Source organism: Microtus pennsylvanicus, chromosome 8 (assembly GCF_037038515.1).
Source record: "Microtus pennsylvanicus isolate mMicPen1 chromosome 8, mMicPen1.hap1, whole genome shotgun sequence".
NCBI lineage: Eukaryota > Metazoa > Chordata > Mammalia > Rodentia > Cricetidae > Microtus > Microtus pennsylvanicus.
Genome location: NC_134586.1, coordinates 57,590,121 through 57,607,464, shown reverse-complemented (window position 1 = coordinate 57,607,464; position 17,344 = coordinate 57,590,121). Strand labels below are relative to the sequence as shown.

The window sequence follows — 17,344 nt, the reverse complement described above, 5'->3', positions numbered from 1 at the left end:
AGAAAAATTTCACTAAGCAGACAAAAGTATGGTAATTTAAAATAATCTTTTTCTTGATAATAATATTATGGGATTTAGGCACCCAAAAGGCTGGCACCAAGTATTTGGAAAATGCAGAATCTTTCTTTTTCCAGACTCTGGGCCTCAATCAAGCTCTCAAGCCAGTTTATCTACTTAAGATTCTGATGTATCCATGAAATAGGCCTTGTCTATAAAATTATTTGAATAGCTCTGGGAAAATAATAGGAACAAAAATGACTCAGAATAGCAAACACAATAAAGATGAAGCAAAAAGATATTGTAAAAGTAGTTTTATGGGGGATGGAGAGATGGTCAGTGCTTGAGAGGACCTGAGTTCAGTTCCCAGCACCATGGTGTCTCACTGTACCTCCAGCTCTAGGGGATCTAATGCCATTTTTTGCCTTCTCAGGCAATGCACACATGTGGTGCAGAGACATACATGAAGGCAAAGCTAACATACACATAAAATAAAAATTAAAAGGGAAAATAGATTATAAAAAAGTAGTGTTAGCCAGGCAGTGGTGGCACACACCTGTAATCCCAGCACTTGGGAGGCAGAGGCAGGTGCATCTCTGTGAGTTCAAGGTCAGCCTGGTTTACACAGAGAAACCTTGTCTCGAAAAACAAAAACAACAACAGAAACAAAAACAGCAGTGTTGTGAAATCATCCTTTTGTACAATGTGAAAATGTATTGCTTACGTTGTTAATAAAAAATGACTAGGCCGGATTTTTGGAGCAGAGAGAATACTGGGGAGAAGGGCAGAGTCTGAGAGGGGTCATGAGACTCAGAAAAAGCAACATGGGAAGTTCATAGATAAGGTAAACAAGCTTCGGGGCAGGACATAGGTTAATAGAAATGGGTTAATTTAAGTTGTAAGAGCTGGCTGGAGACAAGCCTAAGTTATTGATCAAGCATTTATAATTAATAATAAGTCTCTGTGTGGTTATTTGGGATCTGGCTAGTGGGACAGAAAAGTCCATCTACAAAGCAGACTCTAGCAAGCTTGTTTTCTGGGGAGTAGATAAAAAAGAAACAGTTTAAGGCTTGCTATTTCTATTTGTAAATGGTTCAAACCGGAAATAGGAGTCTCAGAAAAAAAAATACATTGGGATGGAAAATTGCTGATTTAGAAGCATTTTCAAAACCTCGGAACGGCTCTAGAATTGGATGCATGCCCATTAAGGAGTGGTACAGTTTGGATCTGGAGTGCCCACTGAAGGCCCATGTCCTAACTGTTTGTCATCAGTATTGAAGGACTGCTGAGATGTTGTGGAACCTTTAAGAAATAAAGTTTTGGGGGCTGGGGTTGAGCTCAGTTGCAGAGTGCTTGCAAGGCCCTGAGTCCACTCCACAGCTCTGAAAAAAAAAAGAAAGAAAGAAAAGAAAAGAAGACGTAAATCCTTGAAGAAGGAAGTTAGGCCACCGGAGGTCTATCCTTGAAGGAGTACTGGTATTCTGGTCTCTGCCCTCCCCTTTCTGATTCCTGCTGCCACAAAGTGAGTGGACTTCCTCTGCCGAGTGTTCCTGCCATGAAGCACTGTGAAGCCACAGGCCCAGCAGCAAGGGGGTCAAAGAACTCCCCTGAACCCGGACCAGAAAATCCTTTTCTCTTTTAGGCTGTCAACCATCTCTGGCAGGGCCACAGTGATGGGAAGCTGACCAACACAGGATCTCAAAGTGTGGCTCTTCAGAAAACCCCCAGAAGCGTTTGGTCCATAGGGAAATCACCGGACTTAAGACAGCTGCCCATGACAAACATTTCCAAGGCCGGAGAACAAGGGCGTCCTAAAACCACAGCCACTTTTTAGATACTTAAAAAGATACCTCTGATGGTATTATATATCTTTACTAGTTACTAAATAAATAATGATGACCGTTCTAACCTAGTAATCTGGTACCTAAAACAATGGCTGTGTGACTAGTTTGGAATGTGGTATAGAGACATTTTACACAGATGTTAGCAATAGTGATAAAACACAACATGAAATCAAGTAAATAAAATAATTTTTAAAAAAACAAAATAAAAACACATGAAAAAGTATGCTTGCATTGAGAGAGGGAAGATAAAAATCTTCCTGGAGTAGAATGGTGACCGCTACGAGACCCAAAGACAAATATCAGAGGTGCCACTGCTTCATAGAGATCACCCTTTTCTCTTTCCCTATATGGGACTCAGGTCTGAGATGTCCACCAGCACCAGGACTAATTCACTATAGTCCTTTCAGAGGCTTTGTCCTCTGAGAGGAAGTTGAAGTGGTAAGCCCGCCCTGAGACAGACGAACACTGAGAACAGATTCCCAAGAATAATCATCCTGGACACAGGAATGTTCAACTTTCGTGGTTCTCAAAATTCACCCCTAACTTTGGCTAACACAGAAAACAGTTAATCTCATGGCTCTAAGGACACAGAAAACCAGGTTAAATTCCTTTGCTCAGGTATTTATGAATAAAAGTATAGAATTTTCTATTGTTACGAAGGTCCATGCCATTGTGGACTTCATCTGACCTGGATTAGCACCACAGATAAGTCAAGGTAATTTCTATCCAAGCAAGATGAAAGGCAAACTGACTACTGAGGAAGCCTAAGGCACTGCTGGGACTTGACTTCACCAACTGACCTGGAAGACCTAGATCACTCCACCAGACTGCTCTCCAATCTTTATAACTCGTTAACCTGAGTGTTACAAGATTAGATGTGTTTATCAAGTCTTAAATCTACACAGCAAACTCACCCAAGAAATCTTTCAACAAATGCTTTACAAAAAAAGGCAGGATGTGCCCATGCTGTTCAACCATGCAGACTCACAAGCAAAACCCATCTTTAAGGAGAATGAACAGCAGTAGTGGGTATCTGCACAGCTCCTGCAAGTCTCCCAGCTGCTTGGCTGATGCAAAAATCAGAACAGGGATATACAAAAGTCCCACGCTCCTAGGAAAAGACAAGTGTCCTACAGGCACAATAAGCCAGCCTCAGAACTAGTTTTTTATAAGATTAATCAAGCAGCAACAGCTTTCTCCAGTGAACATGCCTCAGGGGCTCCTGGGGAGAGGTCAGTCTCCTTCCCTTAAATGCAGTGAGCTGACTCACCCCACTGAGCCTCTTGTAGGCCTGCCTGGCCTGACCCTCTGCCACTTCAGTAATAAACATAAGCCACAGTTCTAACTGACAACAATCCAGTCCCAGCTTGGTAACCAATATTTTACCCAAAATAAGCTCTTGCTCACAGAATGTCAACATTTTGCCTTGTATGATGAGAATTACCTTTGATAAGCTAATTATTCCTGCACAAAATAAATATTAAAAGATTGAAAAATTAAAACAATGTGATCACTTCAATAGATGCATACAAAGCATTTGACAAAGTTCAACATTTACTTGTAATTTAAAAATAAAACTCTCAACATAATCTGAAGAAAGAAATTTCTTTAACATGGGAATGTCCTGAGGCCAGTACTGTAATCAGTGAGGAAGAAGGGCTTCTCCCATGAGAACTGGGTGAGGCATGGCTGCTGTTCTTTATTACTTAACCAATGAAACAACAGATAGAAAGATGACCCTCCTCCATCACTTCCTGGTTATTCAGGTAATATTATATCCTTTTGGGGTCTTTGATGGAGTTGAAGATAGATAGTTATAGTTTTCCTTAGTTATGATAAAAGATGATTTAGATATGAAACTTTGGACTAAAAAAGAAATAGTGTAACTGTAATTCTTGCTTGATATCTGTTTTGTTATATGTAATTTTACTATTTTAAAGTTAAAACTTTCCTTTCTATTTAGACAGAAAAGGAAAGACGATGTGGGATTCACCTCTGTATGCTGTGAATGTTTTATTACCATTGGTTAATGGTAATATTGGTTAATGGCCTATGGCAGAGCAGAATATAGGCAAGCAGGAAAACTAAACTGAATGCAGGAGAAAGAAGGCAGAGCCAGGAGACACCATGTAGCTGCACAAGAAGCAAGATGTGAGGCAACAAACCAACAGCCTTGTGGTAAAATACAAAATAGTAGAAGTGGATCAATTTAAGATGTAAGAGCTAGATAGGAATACTCCTGAGCCATTGGTCAAACAGTGTCGTAATTAATATAGTTTTTGTGTGATTATTTGGATCTGGGTGGCTGGAAAACAAAAGCACAGTCTCTGTTTATATTAACTCTGATGCCCTGATGCCCTCTTTTGGCCTTTGAGGCCATTGCACCTATGTATACAAATGTATAGGCACATACACATATACAATTAAAAATCTTTTTTTAAAGAGAGAAAACAGATGAGAAATGAAACAAGTCATCCACAAATAAATAAATAAAAAGTAATAAATAAATAAAATTATCTCCTTTTGCAGATGACATAATCCTATGTGTAGAAACGGCAAAGAATCCATAAAAACTGTTAGAATTAACAAGCTGAATAAAGTTTTAAGAAGCAAAATAAATGCAGAAAGTTAATTGTGTTTTTTTGTGCTAAGAACATCTTATCTGAAAAGGCAATTCAATATATCATAGCATTGAGAAGGATAAAATAGTTAATAAGTTTAACCATGAAGCCTACAAAACACAAATGAAAGAAACAAAGGAAGACACAATAAAGGGAAAACGATTCCATATTCATGCATTAAGAGAATTAATATATGTACATTACTTGGAGTGACACAAGGATTCAATGCAATTCTCATTAGAATCCCAACATTGTTCACATAAGTTCATATGGAACAATAAACTTATATATAAAGTTTATATATGTAATATATAAAATTCATATATAAAGTTCATAAATTCATATGTAACTATAAATTATCTTGAATTTCCAAGTTATCTTGAAAAATAATGAATCTGGAGCACAATTTTCTGATTTCAGATTGCATTACAAAGTTATAATAACCAAAACAGTATGGCTCTGGCACAAAAAATAACACACAGTCCAGTTACAGTTTCCGTGTAATTATTTCAGGCATAAGCTAGCCATGCGGGAGCTGGGGCAGCTGGAACGCAGCCCCGATGCTCCGATTACTACATGCTTACATAGAGAAAACTGGACCCTTTTCCTGCATCATACACAAAATTCAACTGGAATGGATCAAAGGCCAAAACATAAAACCTAGAACCATAAAAGTTATAGAAGAGAACACAGGAGAAGACTGCTTCACGTTGGCCTTGAAAATAATATGATGCCCAAACCTGAGGCACAAAAGAAAAATAAAACACACTATATCAAATCAAAAAGCTTCTGTATGGCAAATGAAACAACCAATAAAGTTTTTAAAAAGTATTTTGAAAGTACATATGTAAAATAAGTTAATATTAAAAATATATAAGGAACTTATATAGCCTGATAGTAAAAATGTCTAAGCAATCTTTTTAAAATGAGCAAAGGACCTAGATAAACTTCTTCCCCAAAGAAGACATACAATGTCCAACAGACACACAAAAAAAAGCACTCAGTATGTCAAAACCACAGTGAGGTTAGGATGCTTGTTGTCCAAAAATTTAAAGGTAGGTGTTAGCAGGATATGGAGAAGCAGGGGCCTTGACGTGGTTTTCAGAAGTGACAATTGGTACAGCCTATGGAAGACAGTATTGAGATTCCTCAAAAGTGAAAATAACAGTGCACTGAATCCCTCTTCTGGGAACTTCCTTCCGAGGAAATGAAGGCACTTCAGAGAGATATGTGTGCTCTTGTGTTGCAGTACTTCGCACAACAGCTAAGATACAGACAGAGACAGCCTAAGTGTCTGTGAATGGATGACCAGATAGAAACCAAGTATTATTTAGGTTTAGGAATGGACCTCTGTGCTAGGGAGAAGGCTCAGAGGGCAGAACCCTTGCTGTGCAAGCACAAGGACCTGCATTCAAATCCCCAGAATACACACAGGAAATGAGTGGAATGGTGTGCCTGTAATTGCAGCACAGCTACAGGAGGTTGGGAGACAGGAGAGTCCCCAGAAGCTCGCAGGTTAGCTAGCCTGGCAAAGAACACAGAGGCGAGGAGCACCACCCAGGGTTGTCCTCCGAGGAGCACCACCCAGGGCTGTCCTCCGACCTCCACAAAAGAGGCAGTTTTCTTTCTCTCTTTCCTCCACCCCACACACTTTATATACACCCCCACAAAAAAAATCATATGCACACTTACAAAGAGAAAAACAACATCTGTAACAATATGGGTAAGGCTGAAGGACATCGCACTAAACAAAATAAGCAAGAAACAGACAAATTCCACAGGCCCTTTCCACATGTGCAGTCAGAAGAGGCTGAGTAAGTGACTACCAGAACTGGAGAGGGGAAGTGGAGAGAAACCAGGCAAAGGGCACAGGGCTGCCTCATGCCAGAGTGCTTCGGCATCTTTTAGTCACGCAATGCATTTACTGACTTTTCTGCACTCTCTCTTTTAATAGTTGAGGATTACAAAATATGTACTTTTTTGTCTCATCATTTTGAGACAGAGTCTTATGCTGTAGCCCATGCTGGCCTCAACTGAACTCACTGAGTTCCTCCTGCCCAGCTCTCCAGGTTCGAGGATCACAGGTATGACGCAGAGCACTCACAAAAATATGTATTTAATATGTCCTGGTCTACTGAGAACCAGCGCTTTACAGGGTCCCCCATGCACCCTCTTTTATGCTTTATATACCTGTCATACTTTCATGCCTGCATACACTGAAAACTGTAAAATATAATAACTTTTACTTTCAACCTGCAAACACATTTTTAAGAACTCCAGAGCAGAACATTCCACTTGTCCAGACCTTTGCTCTCCGCTGAGCTCATTCCATCCTGGTGTTCTGGTTTTCACTTGGCGCCTTTTCCTTCTGTCTGAACCACTCCCTTAGCAGACACATTCATATTCAGTGTCTTGGCTTTCCATTATCTCAGAATACGTTAATTTACGCCCACTCATGAAGGAAGCTTTCGGGGGAATGCAGAACTCCAGGCTGACAGTTCTCTGTTGGCACTTCAGCTGTGTTTGCCCAACTCCTAGCTCTCCTGGTTTCTGGGCAGACATCTTGAGTCATCCAGCCTGTGTTCCCCTGTAGACAGTTCAGGGATTTTGCCTATTTGTTTTTCTTTCCTTTTGTTTTTCTGCTGCAAGTTGGCGATGTGATATGGGTGTGGGTTTGTGGATTTATTACATTTGGGGTTGGTTCAACTTTTTGAGCCTGTGAGTTTACAACTTTAAATAAATTTGGAAGCTTTTAAGGCATTATTAAATAATTTTGAGGGGCCCACACGTTTGGCATTTGAGTTTTGGGATCCCAGAGACATAACTATGAAGCTCTTTATAGTTGTTCTGCAGCACTTCCGATTTGAACACTTTCTCCTCTGTCATCCAGGCTCCAGATTCTACAATGAGTCTTTGCATTTACTGACTCTTCTCCCTTTCATCTGGTCTCGGCTTCCGCATCCATCCGCTGAACTTCTTGATTAGTGAAACACTAATTTCTTTAAAAATTTTTTCACTTTGGGGGCTGGAGAGATGGCTCAGTGGTTAAGAGCATTGCCTGCTTTTCCAAAGGTCCTGAGTTCAATTCCCAGCAACCACATGGTGGCTCACAACCATCTGTAATGAGATCTGGTGTCCTCTTCTGCCTGCAGGCACACACACACAGACAGAATATTGTATACATAATCAATAAATATTTAAAAAGCTTTTTCACTTTGTTTTTCTTTGTATCTTCTATATCTTGCGGAGGTTTTTCTAGTTTAGTATTCATTTTAAGAGTGTTCATTATATATAAGCATATACATATGCATATTTAAGTATTTTAGACTAACTGCTTTAAGGCCTTTGAAAATGACTCATGTCCAGTATGGTGGCACTTACCTGGGAGGCAGAGGCAGGCAAATCTCTGTGAGTCTGAGGCCAACCTGGTCTACAAAGTGACTTCCAGGACATCTAGGGCTGTTATACAGAGAAACCCAGTCTCGAAATACTGAAGAAGAAAAAAAGGAAGGTGACTCATGTATTCATGCTTTTTTCTGTCATTATTCTGTATTCTGGTGCTTCTTCCAAGTGATTCAAGATTTTCTAGTTTTGTTTTGTTTTTTGTCTACTGAGTAAGAAGGGATTGTACCCTGGGTATTTTTTTTATAATGTTCTGGGGGCTTATTTAAATCATAGAGATAAATAATGATCTCCTCTCTCTCCCTCCATCTCTTATCGTCTTCCTCCTTTCTCTCTTTGTGACCCCTTCAACTTTAAACTGGTCAGGTACAGGATGCAAGGTTCTGTCTGCCTTTTGTGCACTATCTTCCTAGTGTCAGCTTAGAGTTCAAGCATGTGTAATGAATGCTCTTTGATGCTTTCTATGAAGCTCATCACTTGGATAATCAGCTGAGGCCTGAGCTGTACGCACCTGTGATTTAAGTTCTCAGTGTCTGTCTATAAGAATGTCAAAGCAGGCATCACTTGGGGTGAACCTCGGAATTCATGACACAAGACTTCCCTGAGACTGACATCTCCAGTTTCTCCCGTTACTGGTTCTCTGGCTAGAAACCTGGGGTTCTAGTCATCCCACTCAACTGCACTTAGCCGTGATTGCCTAAATGGGAAGATAGGAGGGAGGAGTAGAAGAAGACAGGGAGGAAGTAGGGTGAGAATCGTTCTAAGAATTATGCCTCCTTTTCAGTGACTCAGGCCATAACTGCATGGATTCTCTCAGCGCTCCGTCTGCACAGTATGTACGTGTGGGCTCCAGCTGACATAGGTCAGGGAACACAGGAGGGAAACCCGAGGGCCACAGCAGCTCAGCTTCAGTGCTCCTTCCTGATGCACGCATTGCAGATGTCTTGTACATGCATGCTGGCCACATTCTGCAATGCTGTTCAGTGGGAAGACAGGGTGGCTGTGATTGCTCCATTCACCTAGGTAGAAACTAGATTTTTGTTGTTGTTGCTGTATAAAAGTCTAACATTAAAACAGTTATGTTACCATTTAGTTAGAATTTGGCTGGAATATACTTTGCAGTCTAATGATGTAACTTCCTTCCCCTAGGCCCTGCCTTCTAGTGTGTCTGTTATTTCATGCTAGCACTATAGGCTGTGGCTAGGCTTTAACATATAAGATTCTGGGGGGCAGATCCTCATAAGAACTGTCTGTAACATCAAGGGGCTCACTGGGAGGCTGTTACGTTTGCAATGCAGGTACCTGACATACATCTTACTTAACTGTTGTAACTAATCTTGTAATAGTAAAATATTATTATATTTACTAGACCAGAGTCAGGATGAAGCCAAGAACTTAGTTCCCCTCAATTCTGAGGCTGGAGCCTTTCTCACATTAATGTACGGCTGCCCCTCTGGGAAGGAGGTGCCACTGGCTGTTCTCTGGGAGATACTCTGTAGTTTATCCAGGGGGTGGTGTGTATTAAATCCGCTAGAGAATAAGGAGAGGGCCTATTTTCATAGTAATTGACTGGGATCTCCAAGCACAGTGTGGTATATATAGCTACCCTAAAGCAGACAGTTAAAAAAACGATTGTAAAGTGATCTGTGACTCATTCAAACCAACAAATTTAGGGTTGTATATATTTGCCTCAATTCCAATTACATACAGAGTGAACAACTAACTCTGAACTAAGACTACAGAAATGAAACAACGGAGTTTCACATCACTTCAAAGCTTATATGTAAGTTTAGGATTAAGCACCAATGTTGGGCAAGGTAACTTTGGAGTGAATTTTACATATGGAAAAACTTATTGGGATGATTATGACTCTGGTTCCTGGTTCTGGGAATCAAGAAGCAAGATTCTAAGCTACCAGTTTCTACCCTCTTCCAGTTTCTCCTGGTCTTGATCTCCTCAAACATCCTTCAATCAAGTTGCTTCTGTGTAGTTTCTTGTGGCTCATTAACTTTTTTTCTTTTCTTTTTTCCTTTTTTTTCCCTTTTCTTTTATTCTTTCTTTTTTTTTTTTTTTGAGACAGGGTTTCTCTGTGTAGACCAGGCTATCCTAGAACTCACTCTGTAGATGAGGGTGGTCTTGAACTCACAGATATATCCCTGCCTTTGCCTTCTGAGTGCTAAAATTAAGGGTGTGTGCCACCACTGCCTGGCAAAGCAAACTACATTTTGGTTTGTTGTTTGCTTTGCTTTTTGAGAAAGAGTCTTTCTGTGTAACTTTAGCTGTCCTGGAATTTTCTTTGTAGACCACACTGGCCTCAGACTCACAGAGATCCACCTGTGTCTGCCCCCCCCCCCCAGTACTGAGATTAAAGGTGTGTGCCACCACCGCCTGACTTTACTATGTTTTCTTAATTCTTTACCCATGGCCTTCATAATGTGGTTCCTAGTTGATATGATTTCGATTAGAAGTATCTTCCCCAACTTCACAGTTTGAAGGCTTGTGGAGCTATTTTAAACACTGTGGAACCTTCAGGGGGTGTGGTTTGCCGGGTGAAGTAGATTACAAGCCGTGGGACTTTGTCATATCCACCTCTGGTTCTTGCCATGTGAACTACCCACTGCCTCCCACTCCACTGCCATAGACCACTCTAATGAGCCTTCTACTGTGGACTGAAATCACAAGTCACAGCAACGTTTTCCTCCTTCCAGTTGCTTCCATCAGGTATTTTGTACTGTCATGAGAAAAGCAAGGGACCCATGTGCCTGCACCACTGTCTTAGCTCCTTCCACATCGGGGCTTTCTTATTCCCACTCCTCTGATCCCCTTTTCCCGGCACCCTCATTCTCATCCACTCGTCCTCCTGATCTTTCCTGCTCCCCCTCCTGAAGCACAGTACATGTACTCTTTTGTCACCAACATAAATGCTGTAGGTCCCTTTAAATTTACTTTTTGTTCACCCAATAGACATTTGTCCATGCTGTGAAGAGTGGGCTTCTAAGGTTGCTTCTAAGGTGCCTTTTCCCACTCAGTCATCCAAAATACATTATCATTTTTATTACACGTCTAGCCCAATTGAGGTTCCTTTTTAGGGGGAGCTCTCATTCTGGTTATAACAAAGAAAGGGATATTTATCTAGAGGAAAAACTTAATTATAATTGTGGAGTCTCTTAACTGAGGCAATCATAAATTATGTTGCACAATTATTCTTAAATAAAACAATTTTAATATTTGAGTATATGAATTGCCTTGCTTCATGCTGTGAAACCCGCCCAAGATAACAGCCTTCATTTCATGGTGTTTTTTTTTTAATTGTCTCCATTAGAGGCCTGGTTTTCTTTTACCTCAGAGCTCATCTTTTCTTTGTCATTTTTTTGCCTCTTATCACCTCCCTGTGTTCCAGTCAGTCATGCAGGCGGGAGGACTGAGACTCAGAGCAGTCCAGTCAGCCTCGTGCCCAGGCTTCCCATACTCTGGGGAAGTGCAGGTGATAGAGGGTGATGTCAGAGAAAACACACTCTGTAGACAAAGACATGAGGAAGCAGGAATATGCAGGGATGAGGAGGGAAGGGAACCCACAGGAGATGTCTGGGATTCTTAACTGTTGGAATTTCTTTCACCAATCCCTGCTGGTTAGTACTGACCACACATATTCAAGAGAGGAGGGGGGAATGCATTCATGGAAAAGTTACTGGTAGTGTGACTTTAGGAATTTGGAGCGTTAGGGAAAATGAAGAGAACTGGCAAAATCTGCGGCACAGTCTACCTTGCTGTGGCTTTTTCTTTAACAACACAAGCACAGTTGGTTGCAAACCCCACATTTCACCAACTAAAAATGGACAAAGACTTCTGCTTCACCAGCCTATGTCCCACAGGACAGATCACTGCTGCTTTTGCTTTCCAAGACCATCATAAAAATAGTTTTGCCCTTAAAGTCAATGACTTGATCTTAATTGGCTTGTACTCCAGATAACAAGAAATACGTTTTGGCCAATTATGCATATACATTTGAACTGGGACACCAGAAGAAGGGAAACTTGTTTTCACAGGTGCACACTGCTGAAGTAATGAGAGAGGCTGTGCTCTGAGCAATCTCCTACTCACCCAGAACGTAGATCTCACGGTTGACGACGGCGGCGCTGAACCGGTACTTAGAGTACTGCATGGGTGCCCGCTCTCTCCATTCATCTTGGCTGGGGTCATACTGCAACAGTTTGTTACTTAATCGATCCGGTTCTTCATCAGGAAGATCCATCTGTATGAAATATGACAGCAAATGTAACAACAGACCACTTAGAGGCCTTTGTGAGCATGTAGACACAATTAATCAAAGCAGACAGCGGAGGAGATGAATGGAGGTTAATTGTCTCACCCAGATTCAGACTTCCCAAGTTCTGAGACTTGGGGTTGTCAGTACTCTGTCAATATCAGAGGGATTTATATGTGCAATGGGCTAACGTGTTGGTTTACAGCAATCGGTGATTTTCACACTTAGGCACCAAAAAATGAAGCAACTACAAAATTTAAAAAAAAAAAGCAAAGTTGCTTTCTTGAACAACAAAGGAAACCCTAACCTTAACAAACTTCATAGTTGTGAATTTTAACGATACTCATGAAGAACTAATTTCAATAATTCATAAGGCATTTTTTTATATTTTTCTAATCTATAAAAAATTCAAAACATTTTTTACTGTGTTAGTAATTAGAGGATTTTAGACCATAATTATGAGTTATATGTAAATAACCTGATTTCAGTTTTCAAGATAATAGGATTAGCATAAATTACTTGGAGTTATGGTTACATATTCACTTATGTTATATATTTGTATATTTATTTAGTGACTAGATAGTAAAAATTGAAAAATTTTATTCTTACATAGATACAAGCAGCTTCTACCTGTAAACTTCAGGTAAAATAATGTTATTTTTATAATATCGGGAACTTTATAACAACTCTGAGTTAAGAATTTATGTATCTCTCTTTTGAGTCCAAGTTTTTAACAGAGAAATAATTGCCACCCTTAGGAACGTTACACGCACTTCCCTTTAGTCTAGGCCTTTAAAATGACGAGGATGCTGACACCATTGGCACTCAAAGCCCAGTTTCATGTGCTGTACCTGAAGCTCAGTGAGATTGTCTCATGACACAATACTCATTTAGAGACTACAAATTAGCAAACATTGCCTTTATTGCTTACTTTCCTTCTTAGGTATTTAATCTCCACAGTAGTAAAGCAAAGCTTCCAAATTGTTTTGAGGGATTGTTCATGCAAATTCACTGTGAAGGTGAATAGTTTTAGAAAATATAACTATAGATAATGTCAGGTTCTAACTACCACTGTGATGAAATCTGTACTGTTTAATCTATAGCACAAATCGAAACATACAAAGTATAATAAAATTTTTCAAGCTTATGGAGGGAATGCAAAAGCATGTGTTTCATCATGAGGCAAATCTGGTAAAATAAGAAAAAAATACAGGAAAAATAAATTTATGTCACAGGGACAGCCAAGGAGTGAGAGTAATCTGCACTGGAAAACAAGAAGGCAAGAGCGGAGGACAGCTGAAAAGACACCACTGTAAATGCCAAAGGCCCAGGAGGACCCTGAAGGCCACAGGGCCACTGTGGTCACACTGCTGACATCTCTACTGCCTTGCCATCACTTCTCTGGGCTTCAACATCAACAGCACCCTGCTGATATTGCTGATGTCCAGAAAGGACACTTGGTATTTACAGTCACACATACTTTCTTGGAAATGATGGTGCCACGACAGAATCAATATTCTGACTTTCCATTTACAGTAAGACCCTATGTGTATGTGTCTCTGTGTATGCCCACACACGTTTGTACTTACCCATGGTGAATGGGGGTTTTCACGTACATGTGCATATGCAGATGTTAAGCCCAGGTGTTCCCCAGGAAGGTTTATCTTATGTTTTTGAGACAAGGTAGCTCATCAAATCTGGAGTTTGACAATTTGACTAGACTGGCTAGCCAGCATGCCCCAGGGATTCTCCTGTCTCTATATCCTCAGTGCTGGGATTACAGGCATTCACATGGGTGCTAGGAATCGGGTTCTCATGTGTGCACGATGAACATCTTCCCAACCGAAACATTTCTCTAAACCCTGCAGCAAGAATCCTACGAGTGACTGGCCTCTGGCCCTACGGCCATCAGACAGCAGGACTGGAATGAGGGTCCAGCTGTACCACTACTTAGATGCTCACCACAGCTACCCCTTGGCAGAGGGATCTTTTCCAATCAGCCAGTAGGGGAAGAATTATGAAGTCCATAGCGTAGCATGAGTACTAGATACACCCATGTCTAGAAATAACACATTTAAAAATCAACTTCTAAAACTGCTTTGACAATTTCAAGACTTAAGTTTATATTATACAGTGTAAAAAGAATTTTGCCAAAACGTAGGCCGTAATCTTTCAGTACTCAACATCTGATACATTTTTCAGAAAAGCCAGTCACACTAGGTAGATATGCAAGGAATTTCTTAACCTGAGGGGTCCAGCCTCCGATGACATACAGTTTATTGTTCACTGTCACCGCAGCGTGACAGGCCAACTGCAGTGGAAGGGGAGACACTCGTTTCCAGTTGTCTTGATCTATGGAGTACTTATCAACACAGTTTGTGATGAGGTACTGGTTTTTAATCTTCATCTGTCCTCCTATGACATAGAGGTCATTATGGATGCTGCCCAGAGCGTAGAGCTCTCGAAATTCAGTCTTGCATAACTTTTCCCAAAACTGGTTTCCTCTATCATGATACCTGCAAGTTAACACACACACACACACACACACACACACACACACACACAGAGAGAGAGAGAGAGAAAACCAGGATTAGAGTTACCATGGCAACAACTCACCCAAGAAACACATTTAAGCTTTTTTTTCAACACAAAACAATATGACCTGGCTCTTCTAATTGGAGGAGAAACAGATCATTAACACAAGACAGTAATATATATTTGCTTTCTTTTTCCCCAATGATCAATGAGTAAGACATAATATGCTGAAATATGTTCTTCATCTCCCTGGAGAATTACAGGAAAAACAGAAAAGTAGAAAGAGTATACCTTACCCTGGACTAGTTTTTAACATTTCCTGATTCTGGGAAAGAAAAGCAGGAATAGGAAAATCTTTCAGAAAATCAGTTTTTAACTTTAACATAAATGAATAAAGAAACAAAGATACAAAATACCCTGAATATTTAGATAAGAAATAGCATTTTAGTGAAACATTAAAGAATTAATGGTTTTAGGCAGAGAATCTAAAAAGTATCTCAGTTTAGAACTTCTAGCTGTAAATTGTACATAGGTAGAATTTTTTTAAAGACAAGGTCTCTCTCTGTGTAGCCCTGGCTATAGACCGTGCTGGTCTTAGTCATAGACCAGGCTGGTGTCAGCCTCTCAAGTACTGGGGTGAGCATCACCTTGCCTGGCCGCTATTTAAGTTATAGTTTTGATTTAAAACTGGATCAAAAGCATTGTGCTAAAAACCCATCTGCAGATGTCTGTTTGGCATCTTACATCTATTTTCATCTACTAAATATGGTTATTTGGGTAATTTCCTTCACATATACTATCTGTTTAAGAAGAGTCTTAAGAGATGTTGGTCCTCAGATAGATGTCTGTCAGTGCCTTCTGAAACCTCAAACAGTAACTGATTGGTAGGTATGTTATAAAGACTCGAGTGTACTAGTTCATGGCTGTCTTTTGTCTTGCCTCATGATAACTGTAGGTCTTTTTTTTTTTTTTTAAATAAAGTCTAAGGTAGCCCAAGCTAGCCTGGAACTTGCCATCCTCCTGCCTCTGCCTCTCAAATGGTTGGTTATAGATGTGTGCCACCAAGCTTGGCTTGTAAATGTATTTTTCCAATTGTAATTTGAGACATTTGGTATGAGAAAGATAAAAATACACATAGGGAGAGTGGGATAAAATATCTGAAATTAAATATCTCAGACATATCTAGAAATATCCATTGTACATGGAACAAAAGCACAAAGCCCAGGAACACAGAGAATAAGAAAACAGGTGTTCTGCTAGGAAACAAGATCAAGCCAGGATCTTATGTGTGCTTTGTGCAGAGCTCAGTTTTTAAGGAACATTGTACAGTTAGTCATCTAATCCGAGTTTCTCCCACTTGTTCTGGGCCAACTCTCACATTCCTCAGAGAACATTCTGCTTCAGGCTTGAAAGGAAAGTTGAAAGGCATATTCCTTTCATAGAGGCATGCATGGCTTGTCACATTCGGATACAGAGATTTCTCAAACCTTCCAGCGGCTGTCTTCTATGTAATTCTAAAAAGAAAGTCAGAGTTCCTGGAGTCACAAAGAATATTTTCACTAATTTTTAATTTATGAGTTTTCAAAGGTAAGGAAGATATCATCAATATGCTGAAGAAAAGCAAACTGAGTGACTATGTAAAAGAACCAAAAATGGGTTTGGGTTGAGGCATAGTTTAAGAAAGCATAATAGGATGAAATTGGTACCATGAAGATTGAGGATGGTTTTCTAAGTAACTTGCTAATCTGACTTTTGTTTTAACATTTGGAACTGAAAATGGGGAGATAAAGTGCTCAGATAAAACTATAAAACTTGTGGCTAGGAAGTAGCTATGACATAAGAAAAAGGAACAGTCATAAGAGCATTCAGTGCCTACAGGTTGATAGTTTAAAGATGCCACTTACATGCTCACTTACTGGGACCCCGCGGTCATGGCACATGCCTTTAATCCCAACACTCGGGAGGCAGAGGCAGGAGGATCTGAGTTCAAGGCCAGCTTGATCTGCAGAGTGAGTTCCAGAACAGCCAGAATTACACTGAGAAACCCTGTCTCAAAATAAAAATAAAAATAAAAAAATACATGCTCACTTAATTCATAGGCCAAAGTGGGAGAATAAAGAAAGAAGGCAGAAAGAACTGGCCTACTAGAGTGTTGTCTATTTCACACTTTAACTCAAGAAGAAATACATCTGCATGGATGCACGGACATCTATGATCTGTACAACACAGGCAGTCTAGAAGAACATCTGGACAAAGATTAAAGTGATATGAAGCAATGATACTAAAATTATGAAAGAATTATTATAAAATAATATTGCAGGGATACACCAAAGGATACTTGATTTCCCCCTTTTAGCACAAAATTGACACCAAATTTGCTTGTAGTGATGCTAGATTAAGAGTCTTGTGAGACAAAGATCTCAGGGAGACAGGATGCTCAGTGCTTTCTAGAGTCCACTGTGGTGAGTAATTATGAGGAAGTCTGTCTCGTCTAAGGGCAAAGCAATGCTTCTGATAACCTGACGACTCTTCTTTCTGACCACTTTACATCAAAGGTAAAGGTGCTTTTACTCTAATTCTGACCAATGTGGAGGAGCTGTTTGGTGTCGGGAGCCTGGCTGAGTCTAAGACATTAGTTAAAAAGGAAATGATGGCGCATTCAGTTAGATTGCTGCAAGAAA

At 40.1% G+C, this 17,344-nt stretch overlaps 1 protein-coding gene across 3 annotated transcripts in view; it reads right to left on the bottom strand.

Moving 5' to 3' along the window:
- The window catches only part of Kbtbd12 (kelch repeat and BTB domain containing 12), an 81,948-nt gene that overhangs the window by 46,835 nt on the left and 17,769 nt on the right, over positions 1-17,344 (bottom strand). For all 3 annotated transcript variants that reach the window (XM_075983543.1, XM_075983545.1, XM_075983544.1), the window contains 2 exons: positions 14,374-14,644; positions 11,966-12,116 (listed from right to left, as the gene is read on the bottom strand). In XM_075983543.1, the coding sequence (XP_075839658.1) occupies positions 11,966-12,116; positions 14,374-14,644 (422 nt within the window). The remainder of the gene's footprint in view (positions 1-11,965; positions 12,117-14,373; positions 14,645-17,344) is intronic.